The sequence below is a fragment of the Lucilia cuprina genome, chromosome 3, assembly GCF_022045245.1.
Source record: "Lucilia cuprina isolate Lc7/37 chromosome 3, ASM2204524v1, whole genome shotgun sequence".
NCBI classification, from domain to species: Eukaryota; Metazoa; Arthropoda; class Insecta; order Diptera; family Calliphoridae; genus Lucilia; species Lucilia cuprina.
In genome coordinates this window covers 64,400,669-64,418,431 of record NC_060951.1, presented here as the reverse complement: position 1 = coordinate 64,418,431, position 17,763 = coordinate 64,400,669, and the positions used below count along the sequence as shown (strand labels likewise).

Below are 17,763 nucleotides of genomic sequence, written 5' to 3'. Positions count from 1 at the left end.
ATTTGTTATTTTCTTTTTTATAGAAATAGACATGAACAATTCTAAATAATAACATAAAAATTATTGAAATTTTATTTTTATTTATTTGTGTTCTAATGCAAAATCTTAAAATAAATTAACATTTGTTAAAGAAATGTATATTAATTTGAAATATTTTAAATACTTTGATTAGGTTCCTTACACAGGGATTTTTTTAAATAAGTTTGTTAAACGGTTTGTTAACGAATTTTTAAATAAAATTTATAACTTAGTTCTAACGTATCTTTAATACAACATAAAAAACAGAACATTTATAACAAGAATTTGACTTTTTGTCGGCTTGTAACTTTAAAAAACCTTTTGTAAACATTTCGTTATATATGCCCTACACTTCCGAACCCATGTAATTTTTTTTAATTTTATTAGAAATAATTCAAACAGTTTCGACATTGCCAGTGATTCATTAAGTTTTTTTCATTTTCAAAGCTAATGTACAGGCTTGTTTCTAATTTGCATAATTTAACTTTCGGATATGCAGTTGTTAAAAAAGTAAAGACATTTTGTTTTTTTTATAAATTTTTGGAATATTTAAATCATTCGAAATTTCATAAAAACTTGATATAATTAAATAAAACGAAACGATTATTCAGTGTTAATTTTTACTTTCGAACAGAAGGGTTGACAACGCTGAATTTTAAAATGATTAAGGAATTTTTTGAAAATAGCGAAATTTTTGTTACCGGTGGATCGGGTAGGTGGTTAAGAGTAAAAATAAAATAATATGCAATAGTGACAAGTAAATAATATTCAAAAGACTCTATAAATTACCGCAATATATAAAAGTGTAAAAAAGTGTCATCAGGTTTAAAAACCTTTCAATGTCCTTTATAAATATGGATTACTATATTTGAAATAATTTTACTACTTTCAGGAGTGGTTGGAAAAGCTTTAATTGAAAAGCTTTTACGTTCCTGTAATGTTAAGAAAATATATGTCTTGTTGCGTCCCAAGAAAAATGTTTCGATTGAAGATCGCTTGGAAAAGGTCAAAAATGCTATGGTAAGTAAGAATATATGTATTTTGAGTGGAAGAAAATTAGAGTTATTAGTGATAAATAATCCTTGAGAAAAGAAAAGGACGTAAAACTTGTTCCAAAAATAAAAGCTTTACATATTGAGGACATCTTATAAAATCAATTAATGATAGATCAAAATTGCAATTTAAAATTAGCCAACTTAGTCCTTAAATATCGGAAATATCAGTAGATATATCGAAACAACCCACGAAGTATTGTCGAAAAATACTAATTAATTTTCATGACATAGTAAAAGCACGCAGTTTCAAAAAAATTAAATTTTTGTGAATCTTCACGATTTTGAGATAATTTTAACAGCTTTAAAATTTATTCGAACATTATTTCGAAATTAGAAAATGTAAGAAATTGACCTCGAATAGAACTAAAATTATATTTTTGTGAATATCCCCAAATTTTATTGTATTTTAACAAAATCAAAATTTTTTCGAACATTACTTCGAATTTTCGAACTTAATTTTAAATATTCCAACATAGCATTGTAGTGTCATCAAGTGTACTCTAAACTGCCAAATTTCAGACAATACGGGCCATCAGAACAATTTTTCGAATATAAGTTCGAATTTTCGAAAATTTTATTTTTAGTTTTTATGACGCAGAGATTATTTCAAGACCATAAAAAATTTTTCAAACATAACTTCGAATTTTCGAATATAATATTGTCATTAGCTGTACTCACAACCGCCAAATTTCTGAAAATTTGGGTTTTCAGAATTGGTTTAAAAACAATTTTCCTCAATTAATTCGCCGTTCGTCTGCGTAAGATATATAAATAAACCTATTGCACAGTTCGTTACTTATGACGAATTTCGTCATACTCACTGATTGTGAGTATTTTCATATACTTTAGTGTGTTCTATATCTGACGACGAAAATTTGTTCCGAAAAATAAGTCGTTCGTCCCAATTGTGCGTATAGCATTAATTTACTTAAAACTATCTACCAAATTTTATGAGGGTTTGTTTATATTCCCACCAAACCTCTTCAGAAAATAAATTGCAAAAATATATCGGAGGCAACGTAAAATTCCACTTAAAGACTTTTTTATGACAAGTTAATATATTTTATTCTTATAAGTGGTGTTATGTGTTATGCTGGCCTCTCCCGCCTATAATGCCTTACTAGTTCAATTCTAGTTATACCCTTCACATTCGTGAGAAGGGTATATATAAGTTTGTCATTCCGTTTGTAATTTCTATAATATAATTTTCCGACCCTATAAAGTATATATAAGGAGTGAGATCGAAAAATTCTTAACATACATATATGTTTATAAAAAAGAAACCACTAAACTTACAGCTTTATTTTTTTTATTTGATTCAAATTATTATTACAATTTACAAAAAAAAAAAAATATTTTTATAGTTTTAATCACTAGTGATGAAATTTTGAACCATTTTCGGAAACCCTTCCATTAACGTTTTTATAGTGCTTTCTGTCACTGTGCTCGAACATGTAGTCCATCTCCGTTTAAAATCTACCACACTTTTGGACACCTTTTTTGTACTCTTCAATTCTCTTTTAACAAGAGCCCAATATCTCTCCATTGGCCTTAGCTCCGGGCAGTTTGGAGGAATTGCCTCTCTTGGTACAAATACCACATTATTGTTCTTGTACCACTCAAGGGCTTGTTTACCATAGTGACAGGATGCCAAGTCAGGCCAAAAATAAGTGGACACATTATGAAGTCTTATGAATGGAAGCAGCCTTTTTTGTAAATTTCGGTATTTATAGAGCCCGTTGTAACAAATGATTGGCTTCTTTTGCCGCAACTGCATATTGCTTGCCATACCAAGAACTTTCTGGGAAATTTTGTCTGCTTTTGGGTCCTAAACTTTTCTTCAACATTCCCTCGAGCATCAGCAACATAAAACTTTTGACCTGGAAGTTGCAAAAAATCTGCCAGAACATACGTTTCGTCATCCATTATGCAGTAAGAATATTTTTTTATAAAACTTGACTTCAATTTCCGTGCTCTGTTTTTGGCCTCTAAATTTTTAACAGCGTTCCTGTCAGGAACTTTTTGAGCCTTGTATGTTTTTAAACCTGCATTAGCTTTACCTTTTCGTACCAAATAGTCCGAGCACTGAGCTAACCGAGCTGCTTTCCTACCGGATGTGTTGGGAGCTCTTTTGAAAATGCGTTCTATTTTTTGGCTTTAGAAACATCATGTGGACCATTCCTTCTACCTGAACCAGGTTTTCTATCAACTGACAAGTTCTCCCGGTACTGTTTAATAACATTGGAAACAGTTTGACTCAGACCTTTGTATGCTTGGCCAACTTTTTGTAAGACCAAGTTGGGTTTAGTTGAAAATATTTAATAATTTCAGTACGCACTTTTTTCTGGTCACTCATTTTAATCAGATTAACAAAAAAATTAATATAATTGACATTACACATAATAACTGACATGTTTTTCAAAGGTAACTTGATCAAAAAAAAAATCAAATAATACTTTGGTTGAAAAATGTAATGAAAAACGTGTGTAAAGAATTTTTCGATCTCACTCCTTATTCTGGATCGATTAAGCCATGTCCGTCTGTCTGTCTGTTGAAATCAGTCTGTCTGTCTGTTGAAATCAGTTTATATTCGAATCTTCAATAATTCAGTTAGACATGCTTTCGAGAATATCGCTATTTAAAATCAGCAAAATCGGTCTATTAATAACGGAGATATGAGCAAAAATCCGAGACAACCTCTGAAAATTTCATCAAAAAAGGCACATTTTTTCATGCTTTGTTAAAAAAGCAACAACAACATTGTGAATTGGATAAAGATGTACATGTGCGTGTGGAGATGTATTTGGTTTTATTCAGCTGTGTATTTTTTGTATGTTTGGATGCTGTTCTGTTCTCACGAAGGTAAGTGGGGATAACAAGAACAAGGAGATAAAGCAGTAATATGTTGGTAATAAAGCTCATATATGTTTGAGGGTGGTAATACATTTTGCGGTGGTATTAGAGTACAACGGTTAATATTTCTTTTTGCTACAGTTTATATTTGTTTGTGTGTATGTATGTTATGTGTGACATGTCTGCAGAGATACAAAATAAATAAAAACAGTTTTTTAAAACATACTTGGTGAAGGGTATATAAGATTCGGCACAGCCGAATATAGAAATATTACTTGTTTAGTTCTAGTTCAGTTCTAGTTCAATTCTAGTTCAATTCTAGTTCAGTTCTAGTTCAGTTCTAGTTCAGTTCTAGTTCAGTTCTAGTTCAGTTCTAGTTCAGTTCTAGTTCAGCTCTAGTTCAGTTCTAGTTCAGTTCTAGTTCAGTTCTAGTTCAGTTCTAGTTCAGTTCTAGTTCAGTTCTAGTTCAGTTCTAGTTCAGTTCTAGTTCAGTTCTAGTTCAGTTCTAGTTCAGTTCTAGTTCAGTTCTAGTTCAGTTCTAGTTCAGTTCTAGTTCAGTTCTAGTTCAGTTCTAGTTCAGTTCTAGTTCAGTTCTAGTTCAGTTCTAGTTCAGTTCTAGTTCAGTTCTAGTTCTAGTTCAGTTCCAGTTCAGTTCTAGTTCAGTTCTAGTTCAGTTCTAGTTCAGTTCTAGTTCAGTTCTAGTTCAGTTCTAGTTCAGTTCTAGTTCAGTTCTAGTTCAGTTCTAGTTCAGTTCTAGTTCAGTTCTAGTTCACTTCTAGTTCAGTTCTAGTTCAGTTCTAGTTCAGTTCTAGTTCAGTTCTAGTTCAGTTCTAGTTCAGTTCTAGTTTAGTTCTAGTTCAGTTCTAGTTCAGTTCTAGTTCAGTTCCGTTCAGCTATGTTCATGTCCACTTTTAGATCCATTTTCATGAAAATAGTCGTAATGATATAGATTTATGTTGATTGTTTGATTGTGATGAACCTCTAACTTAAAAAATTCAATAAGAAATATTCAGCATGAAGGATTTATGTATGTTATTCTTTTCCTAGGTATTTCGTCAACTAAAGCTACAGAAACCAGATGAATTGGATAAAAAGCTAATGGCCATACCCGGTGATGCAGTGGTTCCCTTTTTGGGTATAACACCAGAATATCAACAAATTTTGAAAAATGTTTCAATTGTTTTTCATTGTGCTGCCACCGTGCGTTTTGATGAACCGCTAAGAGATGCTCTGAGACTTAATGTAGGCGGTACATTAGAGACACTGAAATTTGCTGAAACTCTTAAAAATCTGAAAGTATTTATGCATGTTTCGACGTTCTTTAGTAATCCATACTTGGAACGTGTGGAGGAAAAAGTTTACGAATCTCCCATGGATTGGAGAGTTTGTTTAAATTTACTGGAAAGAAATGATATCTCAGAGGAACAATTGGATATCATAACTAGAAAGTAATGAGAAATAAAATACTTAACTTTTAAATATCAATGATGATACGTTGAATATGTATTCATATATGTAAAATTTAGGTTAATTATAGGTTTTCCCAATACGTATTGTTTTACTAAAAATTTGGCTGAGTCGTTGGTAAATGACTACAAAGATAAGTTGCCGGTGGCTATTTATAGACCATCTATAGGTCAGTATTAGATTAGTTATAGATTTATTTTAAAAATTTATTTTAATAATTTCATGTCTTTTCAGTTTTATTTGCAATTGAGGAACCAGAGCCAGGCTTTGCTCCTTCTTTAATGGGTGCTATGGGCTTGTTTGCCGTTACGGCAGCTGGTATTTTGAAAACCATTTATATAGGCAAGGATACCAGACTTGACTTGACACCACAAGATTTTGGCATAAAGAATCTATGTTATTATACTGTTAAAACTGCCAATTTGTATAAGAGTAAAAATAAACCCCAAAATATACCAGTTTTTCTGACATCATCGTGTACTCACAGTGAACTGACTTTTCGTCAGTATATACATCTCGTTCAAGATCATGGCTTCTGGGCTGAAGCGGCTTTTGAGAAAAACTTACTTATACCGGGTTTGCACTGCACTGATAATCGGTTAATGTACTTATTTTTGGTAAGTTAAAGTTGAACTCAAAATGGAAATGGTGTGTTAGTAGTAAATATTTATTTGTTTTTAGGTTTTATTTAAACATATTTTACCTTCATTATTGGCTGATTTCGGATTGATATTGAGTGGACGTAAGCCTGTACTTATGAGTGTTCATCGTAAATTATATATTACCTTGGAGGTGATGAAACCGTTCCTTTTTAACAGTTACAGCAGTTCGGGAATAACGGATGCAGATGAAATGATGGCTAAGTTGAAGGGGTAATACAATTATCTAAATATTTTATGTTTCATTTTGTAAATTGAGTTTTAATCGATTTCAGAACGGAATTTAATATGGATATTTTGCCAGCGTGCAAAGAGTTTTATAGAAATGTAGGATTTTGCCAAACAATGGTGTACAGTGTAAGAGAACATTTATTTAAAGAGGATCCCAAAACATTGCCAAAAAGCAGAAAAATATTGCAAACGTAAGTTGCTGGCCCTTCTGATGTTTAGATTAATATTTTATTTTCTCTTTGCAGTAAAATTTTTGTTTACAAAGTGATTAAATTCTTGTTGACTATTATGGTTTTTGGAAAACTCCTGCATTTATTGGGTTATTTTTGGTCTGAAAAACTGCCACGAAGTGGAAATTTTACATCAGTGTGATGTGATATGGATTGATATTTTGAACTAGATGTTAACGAAAAATTATTAAATTTTGTTGTTTATCCATTATTAAAATTTAAATAAAAAATTATATTACTTTAAAAAATTATATAAATTTTCAGTCAAACACACCAAAGGAATCTGTAGGAATAAGTGAGGTAATCTGCTACCACCCAGCAAAAAAAAAAAAAACGAAGTACATCCCAAAGAATTATATTTATCACCACTTCAAAAGTAGCACTAAGTAAATTGTTTTACTGTCTGTGGAAGTGTTATTGACTTTCAGAAAAGTGAAATGCATCCATCTTTTTTAAATTGAAGGTATATTTTTTGTACTGAATTTATGTTAATTTTATTTGAGTCAAATTAGTTGTATTCAATAATTCTACAATTTCACTTCCTAATAACTTCCAAAAAAAAGAATATACAAATTACCTGTTGAGAATGACTTAAGATGTAAAGAATTTGGAATTAAATAAAACATCCCTCCCATGACAATTCTCTGTTAAAATCATAACTTCTTCAGGTCCGTTTTAGTACTCCATGGAATAAATTCTACTTCTTTTTTTTCAGGGTACTACTGATAGAAGGTCTTTAAGTTTTCAAAATTTTCGAAAATAACGCGGGGTTTTTATGTTATCAAGATATGAATGAAAATAGAATTTCAATCGAAAAGGTTGATTTGAAGCGAAAACTTGGATGGTTACAAAATATAATCAATTTTCAAATTATAGTCGTTGTAAAGCAGTTTTAAGATATTTTAAGTGTTGAACTAAAATTCAAATTAAATAGTTAGTGAGTTAGTTAGTTAACCGGCTTTACATTTTAGTATATGGCTAGGGTTGGCTAAATTGGTACTTTTTTTTAGTACAATTTAATCATCAAAAGTACAATGGTACACCAATGACCCATTTTGTACAATTATAAAATATGAAATTATTGTTAAAAAATTGTATTTTAAACACAAAGTTTAAAAGTTTCGGAAGAGATTCACTGTTTTCAGTTTGGAATCAAAATTTAAAAAAAAAAACTGGGAAAAAATTACTTTTTTTTAAATCTTCTAATGTAATTTTCACAAATACTGTGCAATATAATTCCATGAAAATCACCACACTTTGGTCATAGCTCCCATTCATGGTTCTCTCCCGAAAATCACTTAAACGCCCATAACTCATTATTTAATTAAGATATCGATAAATATTTTGGCACACATATTGATGAACAGAAATGGTACTGTATTTTTTTTCAATCGGTCCATAATTGGTCCTTTCTATAGAGTAGTTAATAATCTATAGACTAGTCTTCTGTGTAGTTTATAGACTACTCTATCCTCAAGTCCATAGAGAGACAAAAGACTGTCTGTTGACCAGTCTATTGACTAATAGCTTTTAAATATTGACTTGTCTAATGACTACTCTTTTTAAGTACATTTAACTAAATGTTTACAGTAGTTCTTAATTAGTCTTTGGATAAGTACAAAAACTCTATATACTTATTGCCTTGTTATAGACTAGTCCCCAGTCTATTCTATAAAATAGCTAGCTTGTAAATGGACTAGAACATTGGGAAATGCATTACAAATATTGATTAGTTACGCAAAAAAGAACATTTTTAAATTCGATTTTGTACAATTAGAAAATTTCATTTATCATCCCTGTTATGGCAGAGAGTAAAAATTTTGTTCCCTTTTTGGTATTTATAATTTTGTATACATGCGTAACTAAGAGAGTAAGGTTCTGCATGTGTACCCAAAGGTTTAATGTTTTTGCAAAGTCGGATTGGTTCGGCTATACTCTCTCATTTGTTCTAATAATCAAATATTTTTTGTTACTATTTCCTATTTCCAATTTCCATCTCTGCAATTCAAAACATAGAATTCTAATTCTCTCTTTTCACACACAGAAAGTAATTATGTTATTTTTTTTTGTCGAAATTTTTATGAAACTATGAAAGTGAAATACTTAGCACGTGTTCAGATATCATTTGCATTCGTCTGGTCTCTTCTTTCTCTAATATTTTGAATGTGTATTTTGATTAAATGACAATTTCTTATGTTCGCATTTATATTGTGAGCTAATTTTTCTCAAGGTTTCGAAAATAAATTAACTTTTTGGACTGAAATTAAATGAATATACATAAATACTTATGTAATAGGGTGTTTCTTTGAAAAAAAAAAACAATTTGGTGGTTTTAGATAAAGAGCATTTTATATAAAGATTTAGTTTAAATAGAAATTTCGTTAGGAACGCACAATTTTTGCAGGAGTTAAAGCAAACAAAATGTTACCCGAATTCTATAAGGATAAGGAAATATTTATAACTGGCGGTTCTGGTTAGTTAATTTATAGTATTTGTATTGGTATTTAAATATTTTGAAAAACATTTTGATTATTAGGTATTGTGGGCACAGCTTTAATTGAACAACTTTTACGTTCCTGCGATGTACGCAAAATATATTTATTACTCCGTCCTAAAAGGTCCATGACTTTGGAAAAACGTTTGGAAAGAGTTAAAGAAGAACAGGTAAGTGTTGAATAAACAATTACTTACAGTATTCAGTTAAACCATTCTATAAATCATATTAGGTCTTTCGACAATTAAAAATACAAAAACCTCAAGAACTGGATCAAAAACTAGTCGCTATAGCCGGAGATGCTAAATTACCTATGTTGGGTATAACTGAGGAATCAGCTAAACTAATGAAAAATGTATCTATTATATATCATTGTGCGGCTACAGTGCGTTTTGATGAACCTATACGAGATGCTCTTAAACTAAATGTCGGCGGTACCTTAGAGGCTATAAAATTTGCTCAGACCTTAAAGAAACTTAAGATATTTATGCATGTATCAACATTCTATAGCAATCCATATTTAACACGCATTGAACCCAAATTTTATAAAGCGCCTATGGACTGGAAATTTTGTTTGGATCTATTGGAAAGGAAAGATATAGGTGAAGAGGAATTGGATATTATTACCAGAAAGTAAGTTTATAATATTTAGAAGAAATCACATATTGGTCGTAAATACAACTTCTTGTTATATTCTATTATCTGCCTGGGTGTTAACATATATTGGTCCACTATCTTGTTAGATTTTATGATCTAGCCTTATCCCTCTGCCTGTAGAAAAAAATAGTTCATATTGAAAATTTATACTAAAAAGTTTCATGTTTATTGGACCAAACGTTCCTCTTAGAAAGTGGTTAAGGCCTACAATTGGTGTTTAAGGTCCTTCTAAAAACATAAAATTTTAATATATATATATATATATATATATATATATATATATATATATATATAATATATATATATATATATATATATATATATATATAATATATATATATATATATATATTATATATATATATATATATATATATATATATATATATATATATATATATTTAATAAATTTGTAAATATTAGTTAAAATGCCTATAGGGTGGATTTCTAAAGTCTTAAGTCCATATAATGCCGTTTCCGAAATTTACATTAAATTTAAGTCTTATATTTTGTTATATTAACTTTTTTTATTATTTTCATTGTAAATTTTAGGTTAATAGTGGGCTTTCCTAACACCTATTGTTTTACTAAAAATTTGGCAGAGTCATTGGTAAATGATTACAGAGATAAGTTGCCAGTTTGCATTTATAGACCCTCAATAGGTGAGTCAAACTTTCACTCCATAATTACTGTAATCATTATTAAGGTTAAATTCTTTTTTAGTTTTCTTTGCTTTAGAACAACCGGAACCCGGTTTTTCTCCATCATTAATGGGTGTCATGGGTTTGTTTGCTGTAACCGGTGCTGGTTTACTAAAAACCATATATATAAATAAGAAAAATCGTTTGGATATAACACCGCAAGATGTTTCGGTGAAAAATATGTTGTATTATACTTTCAAAGCTGCCCAGGTCTATGAAAAATCAAAACCCTTAGATATACCAGTTTACATGACATCAACTTGTACAAATTTCGATATGACATTAATAGAGTATATTCAAATAATGGATGATTTTGGTCTATGGGAAAAAGCCGCCTATGAGAAAAGTCTTTTGGTGCCGGGCATACGCACCACTTCCAATCGCTTTATTTATATGTTCTTTGTAAGTTCTTTAATACATACCAACAGAAGTATATAACTTTTACATACAATTTTGATTAGGTTCTACTCTTGCAACTTTTGCCCGCTTTACTAGTGGACTTTGTACTACTACTCACAGGCCGCAAGCCGGTTTTAATGCGCATACAACGTAAAGTATTCCAAACTCTAGAGGTAATGCAACCTTTTATGTTTAACAACTATGAAAGTGAAGGCATAACCCATTACCAGGAAATGAAAGAGAAACTAAAAGAGTATGAAAAATCCCTAAATTTTACAAAACTTTTTCTTATAAAAATCATTTCCAAATTCTAGCACAACATTCAGTGTGGATGTATTAGACAACGGCTGTGATCTCTTTACAAATGTGGGTTTTTGCAATAACATGGTTTTTAGTGCCCGGGATTTGCTCTTTAAAGAAGATCCCAAATCATTACCTAAAGCTAGAAGAATATTTAAACTGTAGGTGTTGTGAAAAAATTTAATATTTTAATTATATATTTATATATTTTTATATATTTTTTTAGCAAAGTATGGTTGTATAAATTTGTGCAATTTATTGTACTTTACAAAGTCTATGTTTGGACTATGGAATATATTAAAAACTCTTATGCAGAATGGCGTCATAATGATTTCTGTTCTTTGGATTAATTATAAGTTTATTATATATAATATTTTAGTTTTAATGTTGTTAATAAAAAAAGTCCCAAAAAACATTCTTGAAGTGTTTGTGACATGAACGATTCCTATGGTTTTGGCTTTAGAATTATCTTAACTGAAAAAATTAACTTTATTATTTACCCCCAATATCCCAATGTCTGGTTATAGTTTATAGTTTTCATACAAAAAATATTTTAACAGGCAGGCGGTTAAACGATAACCGGAGGTGGAGTTAAAACCTGGTCACACTAGGAAACTTTTGTTGAGAAACTTTTGATTTTGTGTGTGAGAGAAAGAGATGGTTGATATTTCCTTCTCTTTCTTTCTCACACAAAAATTTAAAGTTTCTCAACTAAAATTTCCTAGTGTGAACCAGGTCTAACGGAGCTTAGACTGAAAATTTACAGTTGAATTAAAAACATACAAGCTAGGGTTCTATAAATCGACTTTCGAATAATCGAACAATCGACTTTTTGTCGAAAAGTCGAAGTCGACTATTTTGTTCCAAAAAAGTCGATAACTCGACTATCGTCTATGAAAAAAGTAGAAAAGTCGACTTTGTAAATAAAAGTCGAAAAAAGTGGAAAAGCCGAAAATAGTCGAAAAGTCGGAAAAAGTCGAAAATATTCGAAAAGTCGAAAAAAGTGAAAATAGTCAAAAAAGTCAAAAAGTCGGAAAAAATCGAAAAGTCAAAAAAAAGTCGAAAAGTCGAAAAATCGGAAAAAGTCCAAAAGTCGACTTTTAACTTTTATAGAACCCTAATACAAGCCTTTTCATAATGATCGGCAGCTTATTATAGAAAATATCAGCGGCGGCTAAATTGTTAGCTTAAATTAAGAAATTTATCGTATAGGCGTTATATTGAAAACCCTCTATTTAATAGTCTGTTTAATATAGAATCCTATTTCTATATAAGTATTTTTTCTGCAGAAAATGTTCATTATATAAGGCTTAAACTCGATAATATAAGATTAATGTATACCAATTAAGGAAATTTGATGCCAAGCTTCTATTAGATCAGTATAAGAAATGTTTTGACTTGCATATAGTTTGGATTAACCTATTGACAAGTCATGTCTATAGTCTTCACTATAAACCAGTGAAAAGTATTGATAATAGATAAGCTAACAGTCATGACAAAGACCAGATTAAAATAGATCGTCTTGACTATAGAACAGTCTATAGTTATCACCATTGACCAATATATAGTTTTGACTATTAAACAGTCTTTAGTTTTGACAAAATGTCATTCAAAAGTGATGATATAGAACAATCTATAGTATTTGCTATCTTTACTACGGGGCATAGTTTTGATTATAAGTTAGTCTACACTCATGACAAAAGATCAGTCAATATACTTGACTAACAATCAGTCTATAGTCCTGACTGCTGACCAATCTGTAGTTTTGACAATTGATCAGTATATAGAGTTTGCTATGAATTAGTCTTAACTATAGTCGAGTCTATTGTATCTACTATTGACTGCAGTCCATAGTTTTAATTTGGAATAAATCTACACTTATGACAAAACATCAGTCAATTGACTGATGTATTAACTGCTGACCAGTCTAAAGTCTTGATTACATATAAGTCTACAGACTTAATTATCAAGACTTTACTAATGATCAATCTATAGTATTGACTATAGTTTTGAAGAGTATAGAGCAATAAAAGTCACGCTTATGTTGGTGCACAGAAAAAACTGAAAATGAGTTTTAATTATCAAAATAATTGTATCAAACAAGTTTTGCACCTATAACCAAAATGATGATATCAATTACCAAATTTGTAAAAAAGTAAAAATATATATTTTTTTCCAAATAACGGATTAATCAGAACAATTAATGTCAATAATTGAGACAAGATTTAAAATTGATTAATTCATTAATTGTATAAATTAAATATTTAATAAATATAAAATTGATTTTCTTATTAAATTATTAATCAAATAAATTAAACTGTTTGATAGAAAATTTTTTATAAATCAATTAACATTGTGATTCAAACAATTAAATTATTAATCGATTACACACAACGTTAAAGGAATACTAGACCTTTAACAATGCGTTCAGCATTTTCAAAAATTATCACTTTATTGACACAATTTAACATATAAAGTGTTTCATAAATTGTAAAGAAACTTGAATATTATATGCCTAAAATTTTATGGACTATTTAAGAATTATAAATATTGCTAGCACAAAAATTAAAAATAAAATATTTAAAAAAATTTAAAATGGAAAAGAAGGCCAGAAAAAATTTTTCAATCAATTAAAAAATTAATTGAATTAATTAAAAATTTAATCAAAATTTTACACTTTAGTTTCAAACAGTGTCAAAAGCGAGATAATTAAGACAAATAAAAATTTGTTTAAATAAAAAATAAAGAAAATTAAAACATGTTAATTGAAAATAAACTACCGATAATTTTTTCTGTGTGTGGATCTCAATAAGTGTTTTCATTTATTTATAACAAAAATATATTTTAACTAAATCAAACTTATACATAAATTATTATATAGTAAAAATGGCTTTATATAATCTTTATATAAAGAAATCATATTAATTGTGCTCCATTGTCAGATTTAAGATATATGCAGGTCTTTTGATATGGGCAAGACATTTTGGAAACACATTATTAATTAAACTATTATAGTTTTTCTTTTCTATTTAATTGTATTAAATAAATTTCAAAATTAATATATTTACATTTAAAAAAAGAAAAAAAATTTGGAAGGAAGAAAAAAAATTCAACCAAAAAACGGGCAGTTTTTTTTTTTTAAATAATTAGTTTTACTTACAAACTAGTTTGTTTTTTTTCTGTTAATTATTATATTTAATTAATTTATAATTTTACTTTTTAAATTTCATAGTTAATTTCCCTAAGTAATGCCTGTAGCTGTTGCAATGTTCGTTATTGATTTAAATTTAAAATTTATTTTGTTTTATACATTTTTTAGTGTTTTAATTTAAGGAAGTTTGTATTGATTTGTATTGTTTTAATAAAGTCTTTATCGATTAACTAATATGTACTATATAAAAAAAGAAAATAATAATGTTTAAAAACAACAAAAATATCTAGCTTAAAGCAATTTCTTGAGCATTTAAACGTTCAGCCTTTCTAGCTTGCATACGTTGGATGGGAGGCACGGCAAACATGACCAAACCACTGACAGCAATCATGATACCAGCCAAAATGAAGGCAGGACTATAGGAAAAGGTAATGTCATACAACCAACCTGGAAATATAAACAATTAAAGAGATTCTAGTAGAAATTGATTTATTTAAAAAAAAATAAACTTACCTCCAATGGGTGGTCCTATCAGCGAGGCAATACCCTGGAACAATAGCAATATACCAAAAGCATTTGTTAATTTTTCCAGACCCAACAAATCGACTAATATCACTGAGGTTAAACCCACATAGGCACCAATGGTAAAACCAAATACCGAACAATAGAAACCCAAAGAATAGAAATCTGTACAAAGAGGACACATGGCGGTGGCAATACCACAAACTGTTAGACAGATGTTGTATATCCACAAACGATTTACCCAGGGTTTATCAGATATATAACCCAGTATTATTCTGCCAATAGTGTTGGCTACACCAATTATGGCAATAAGATAAGAAGATTGTTCTGAGCTTAAATCTAAAGCTTTAGCTTGAGCCACAATATAAACGTAGGGCATGTTGAAACCAATACTGGTACAGAAATTGGAAATGGCGAAAATAATAAATATAACATCCTTCAGCAAAGAGAAATTCATCATTTCAGCCATGGTATCACGGGTTTCTTTCGAGCAGGGAATGCAGCCACAACATTTTACAATTTCCTAAAAAGAAGATTTTTTTAATGTCTGAAGTAAATTTCTATATATAAAATAATAAAAATATTAAGATTTTATCGAGAAATCAGCATTCGCGTTTTCTATGAATAAAATTATTTATATTTTGTTCTAGTTAAGTTCTAGTCCAGTTCTAGTTCAGTTCCAGTTCAGTTCTAGTTCTAGTTCTAGTTCAGTTCTAGTTCAGTTCTAGTTCAGTTCTAGTTCAGTTCTAGTTCAGTTCTAGTTCAGTTCTAGTTCAGTTCTAGTTCAGTTCTAGTTCAGTTCTAGTTCAGTTCTAGTTCAGTTCTAGTTCAGTTCTAGTTCAGTTCTAGTTCAGTTCTAGTTCAGTTCTAGTTCAGTTCTAGTTCAGTTCTAGTTCAGTACAAGTTCAGTTCTAGTTTAGTTATAGTTCAGTTTGGTTTAAACATTCAAATATCCAAAAAAATGTTTTTGACCCAAGGAAGCCAAGATCGTTTTAAGCTACTTTTCAAATTGCTCTCGTATATTTTTTTTGATGTAATTTTTCTTTTATATTTTAAAATAATTAGTTATCAAAATTTTTTGTAAACATTAAAATGTCTTTAAGGGAATTTCTTATATTCATCTACGAAAATGTTTTGGCCTTAATTTTGGAATACGAACTATTTGTTCTGACTATAATAATGATGTTAGTAGTCATGGTGACTTTAAGGGATCTGTTACTAACCTATATTCTAATAACATTTGGGGCAGATAACGAAACAAATTTAATTACACAATAAAAGAAAAAATGAATAAAAAATACCCACCTCTTCCTCGCTTAAGTGTAAAGAAGAATGTTTAACTGAACCATAGCGTTGTATGTGACCAGAACCAGAAAGGTCTGTGCGGGAGCGAGCATATTCGGGTATGTTGGTAAGAGAACCCTAAATGATGTAATAGTTAAAAAAATAGATAATATAATATAAATAGATAAGATAACTTGTATTTTAGTTAATCTTCATCAACTTACTTGATATAAAATATCTTGTCTATACATAGTACCACTTCCGGATTTTTCTCTATGGGATTCCTTTAATTGTGCCAAATGAGGTTGACTCAATGAAACCTTAATAATGTCATCATTGCTGGTACTTTTGGAAACAACAGAAATATCCATTTTACCATTAGCCGAACCATTAAGTTTGGAATCCTAAAGAATAAAATTAAGAGTTGTCAAACTCATTTAACAAATATTTTAATATAATAGACTTACCGAGTTCTTAAAAGTATGACCCACACTATTGGATCTACACAAAGCTCCACCATTAGCATCAGTCTTGGGTAATTGTAAATATTGATCTGCTTGTTTGACATTTGGCTTTAAAGGTTCCAATTCAGCTGGTGTGGTATGACCATCAATAATTTTCTTCTTGTTTTTGGGTTTGGGTGGTTCTAAAGGTCTAAACATGGCACCAAATATGATACAATTCAAAACCACACCACCAATGATTAGCAAGGCTCCCCGCCAGCCATACGAACCAATTAAATGTTCGGTAAGGGGAGCAAATACGAATGTGCCAAAACCAGAACCACATACGGCAATACCAGTGGCCAGTGATCTCTTGGCTTCGAAATAAGTACTAACACTGACAATGGCTGGCAGGTAGATGAGACCAAAACCCAAACCGGTACCCAGACCAATGGTAATAATGAGGGTGAGAACATTCTGTAAAGTAAAATTTGATATATTAACGATACAATATTATTAAAATGAAAGTATTTGCTTTTACCTGTGCAAACATACTAATGACTATGCAGAATGAGGCCAAAATAGATCCAGCTATCGTAACCGCTCTGCAGCCATAACGATTTACAAATGATGATGATATGGGACCTTTGTTGATAAAGAAAACAAAAATATATTTAATATTATTTACAAAAGCCTTAACTTATGCCACATTTTACTATACACTTTTATTAGTTTATTCGTAATATAGTGCCACCGAAAAGTGTGCGTTCATTTGGAAGAAAAGCTTTTTCTAGTGTTCGATTCTGATTTTATGTAGTTTTATAAACCAATAATGAAGTACATTCAACTTGTTAAAATATTGTTATTTTTTTTATAACTTACCCGAAGCAAATGTTACTCCCACCATAATTGATACAATCCATGCTGTGTAACCTTTGCCCTCATTGAAATATGTCAGGAATTCATCGTAAAACAGACCAAAGGAATATGTCATACCATCAGCTGTGAATGTGCAAAAAAATACGTTCATTAGTTTGAAAAACTTTTAATATATAAAATATTGTAAAAAATGTCTAATGTGAATATTTAATATATCGCTTAGTACATTAATGACCTCTGAATTCTAGTTCTAGTTCAGTTCAAGTTCGGTTCTAGTTCAGTTCTATTTCAGTTCTAGTTCTAGTTCAGTTCCAGTTCAGTTCTAGTTTAGTTCTAGTTCAGTTCTAGTTCAATTCTAGTTCAGTTCTAGTTCAGTTCTAGTTCAGTTCTAGTTCAGTTCTAGTTCAGTTCTAGTTCAGTT

At 29.8% G+C, this 17,763-nt stretch overlaps 2 protein-coding genes and 1 long non-coding RNA gene across 3 annotated transcripts; 2 read left to right on the top strand and 1 right to left on the bottom strand.

Annotated features, from left to right (window-relative positions):
* Positions 1–624: 624 nt before the first annotated feature.
* Positions 625–11,478, top strand: LOC111674798. Its single transcript, XM_046947142.1, has 16 exons — positions 625–730; positions 911–1,038; positions 4,974–5,374; positions 5,453–5,562; positions 5,628–6,010; positions 6,075–6,265; positions 6,328–6,474; positions 6,529–6,632; positions 8,918–8,986; positions 9,050–9,177; positions 9,240–9,640; positions 10,216–10,325; positions 10,387–10,766; positions 10,826–11,016; positions 11,078–11,224; positions 11,290–11,478. Exons 1-16 carry the CDS (start codon positions 679–681, stop codon positions 11,411–11,413), a joined length of 3,066 nt encoding a protein of 1,021 aa, XP_046803098.1. The 5' UTR covers positions 625–678; the 3' UTR covers positions 11,414–11,478.
* Positions 11,479–13,927: 2,449 nt separating this feature from the next.
* LOC111674795 (monocarboxylate transporter 12) lies at positions 13,928–17,502 on the bottom strand. Its single transcript, XM_046946303.1, has 7 exons — positions 17,346–17,502; positions 17,005–17,108; positions 16,488–16,940; positions 16,245–16,424; positions 16,042–16,158; positions 14,728–15,259; positions 13,928–14,661 (listed from the first exon to the last, which is right to left on the bottom strand). Exons 1-7 carry the CDS (start codon positions 17,491–17,493, stop codon positions 14,501–14,503), a joined length of 1,695 nt encoding a protein of 564 aa, XP_046802259.1. The 5' UTR covers positions 17,494–17,502; the 3' UTR covers positions 13,928–14,500.
* On the top strand, positions 15,822–17,457 carry LOC124418808. The gene is made up of 3 exons (XR_006940230.1): positions 15,822–16,147; positions 16,205–16,929; positions 17,033–17,457. It is a non-coding gene; the product is annotated as an uncharacterized LOC124418808 (long non-coding RNA).
* Positions 17,503–17,763: the final 261 nt, after the last annotated feature.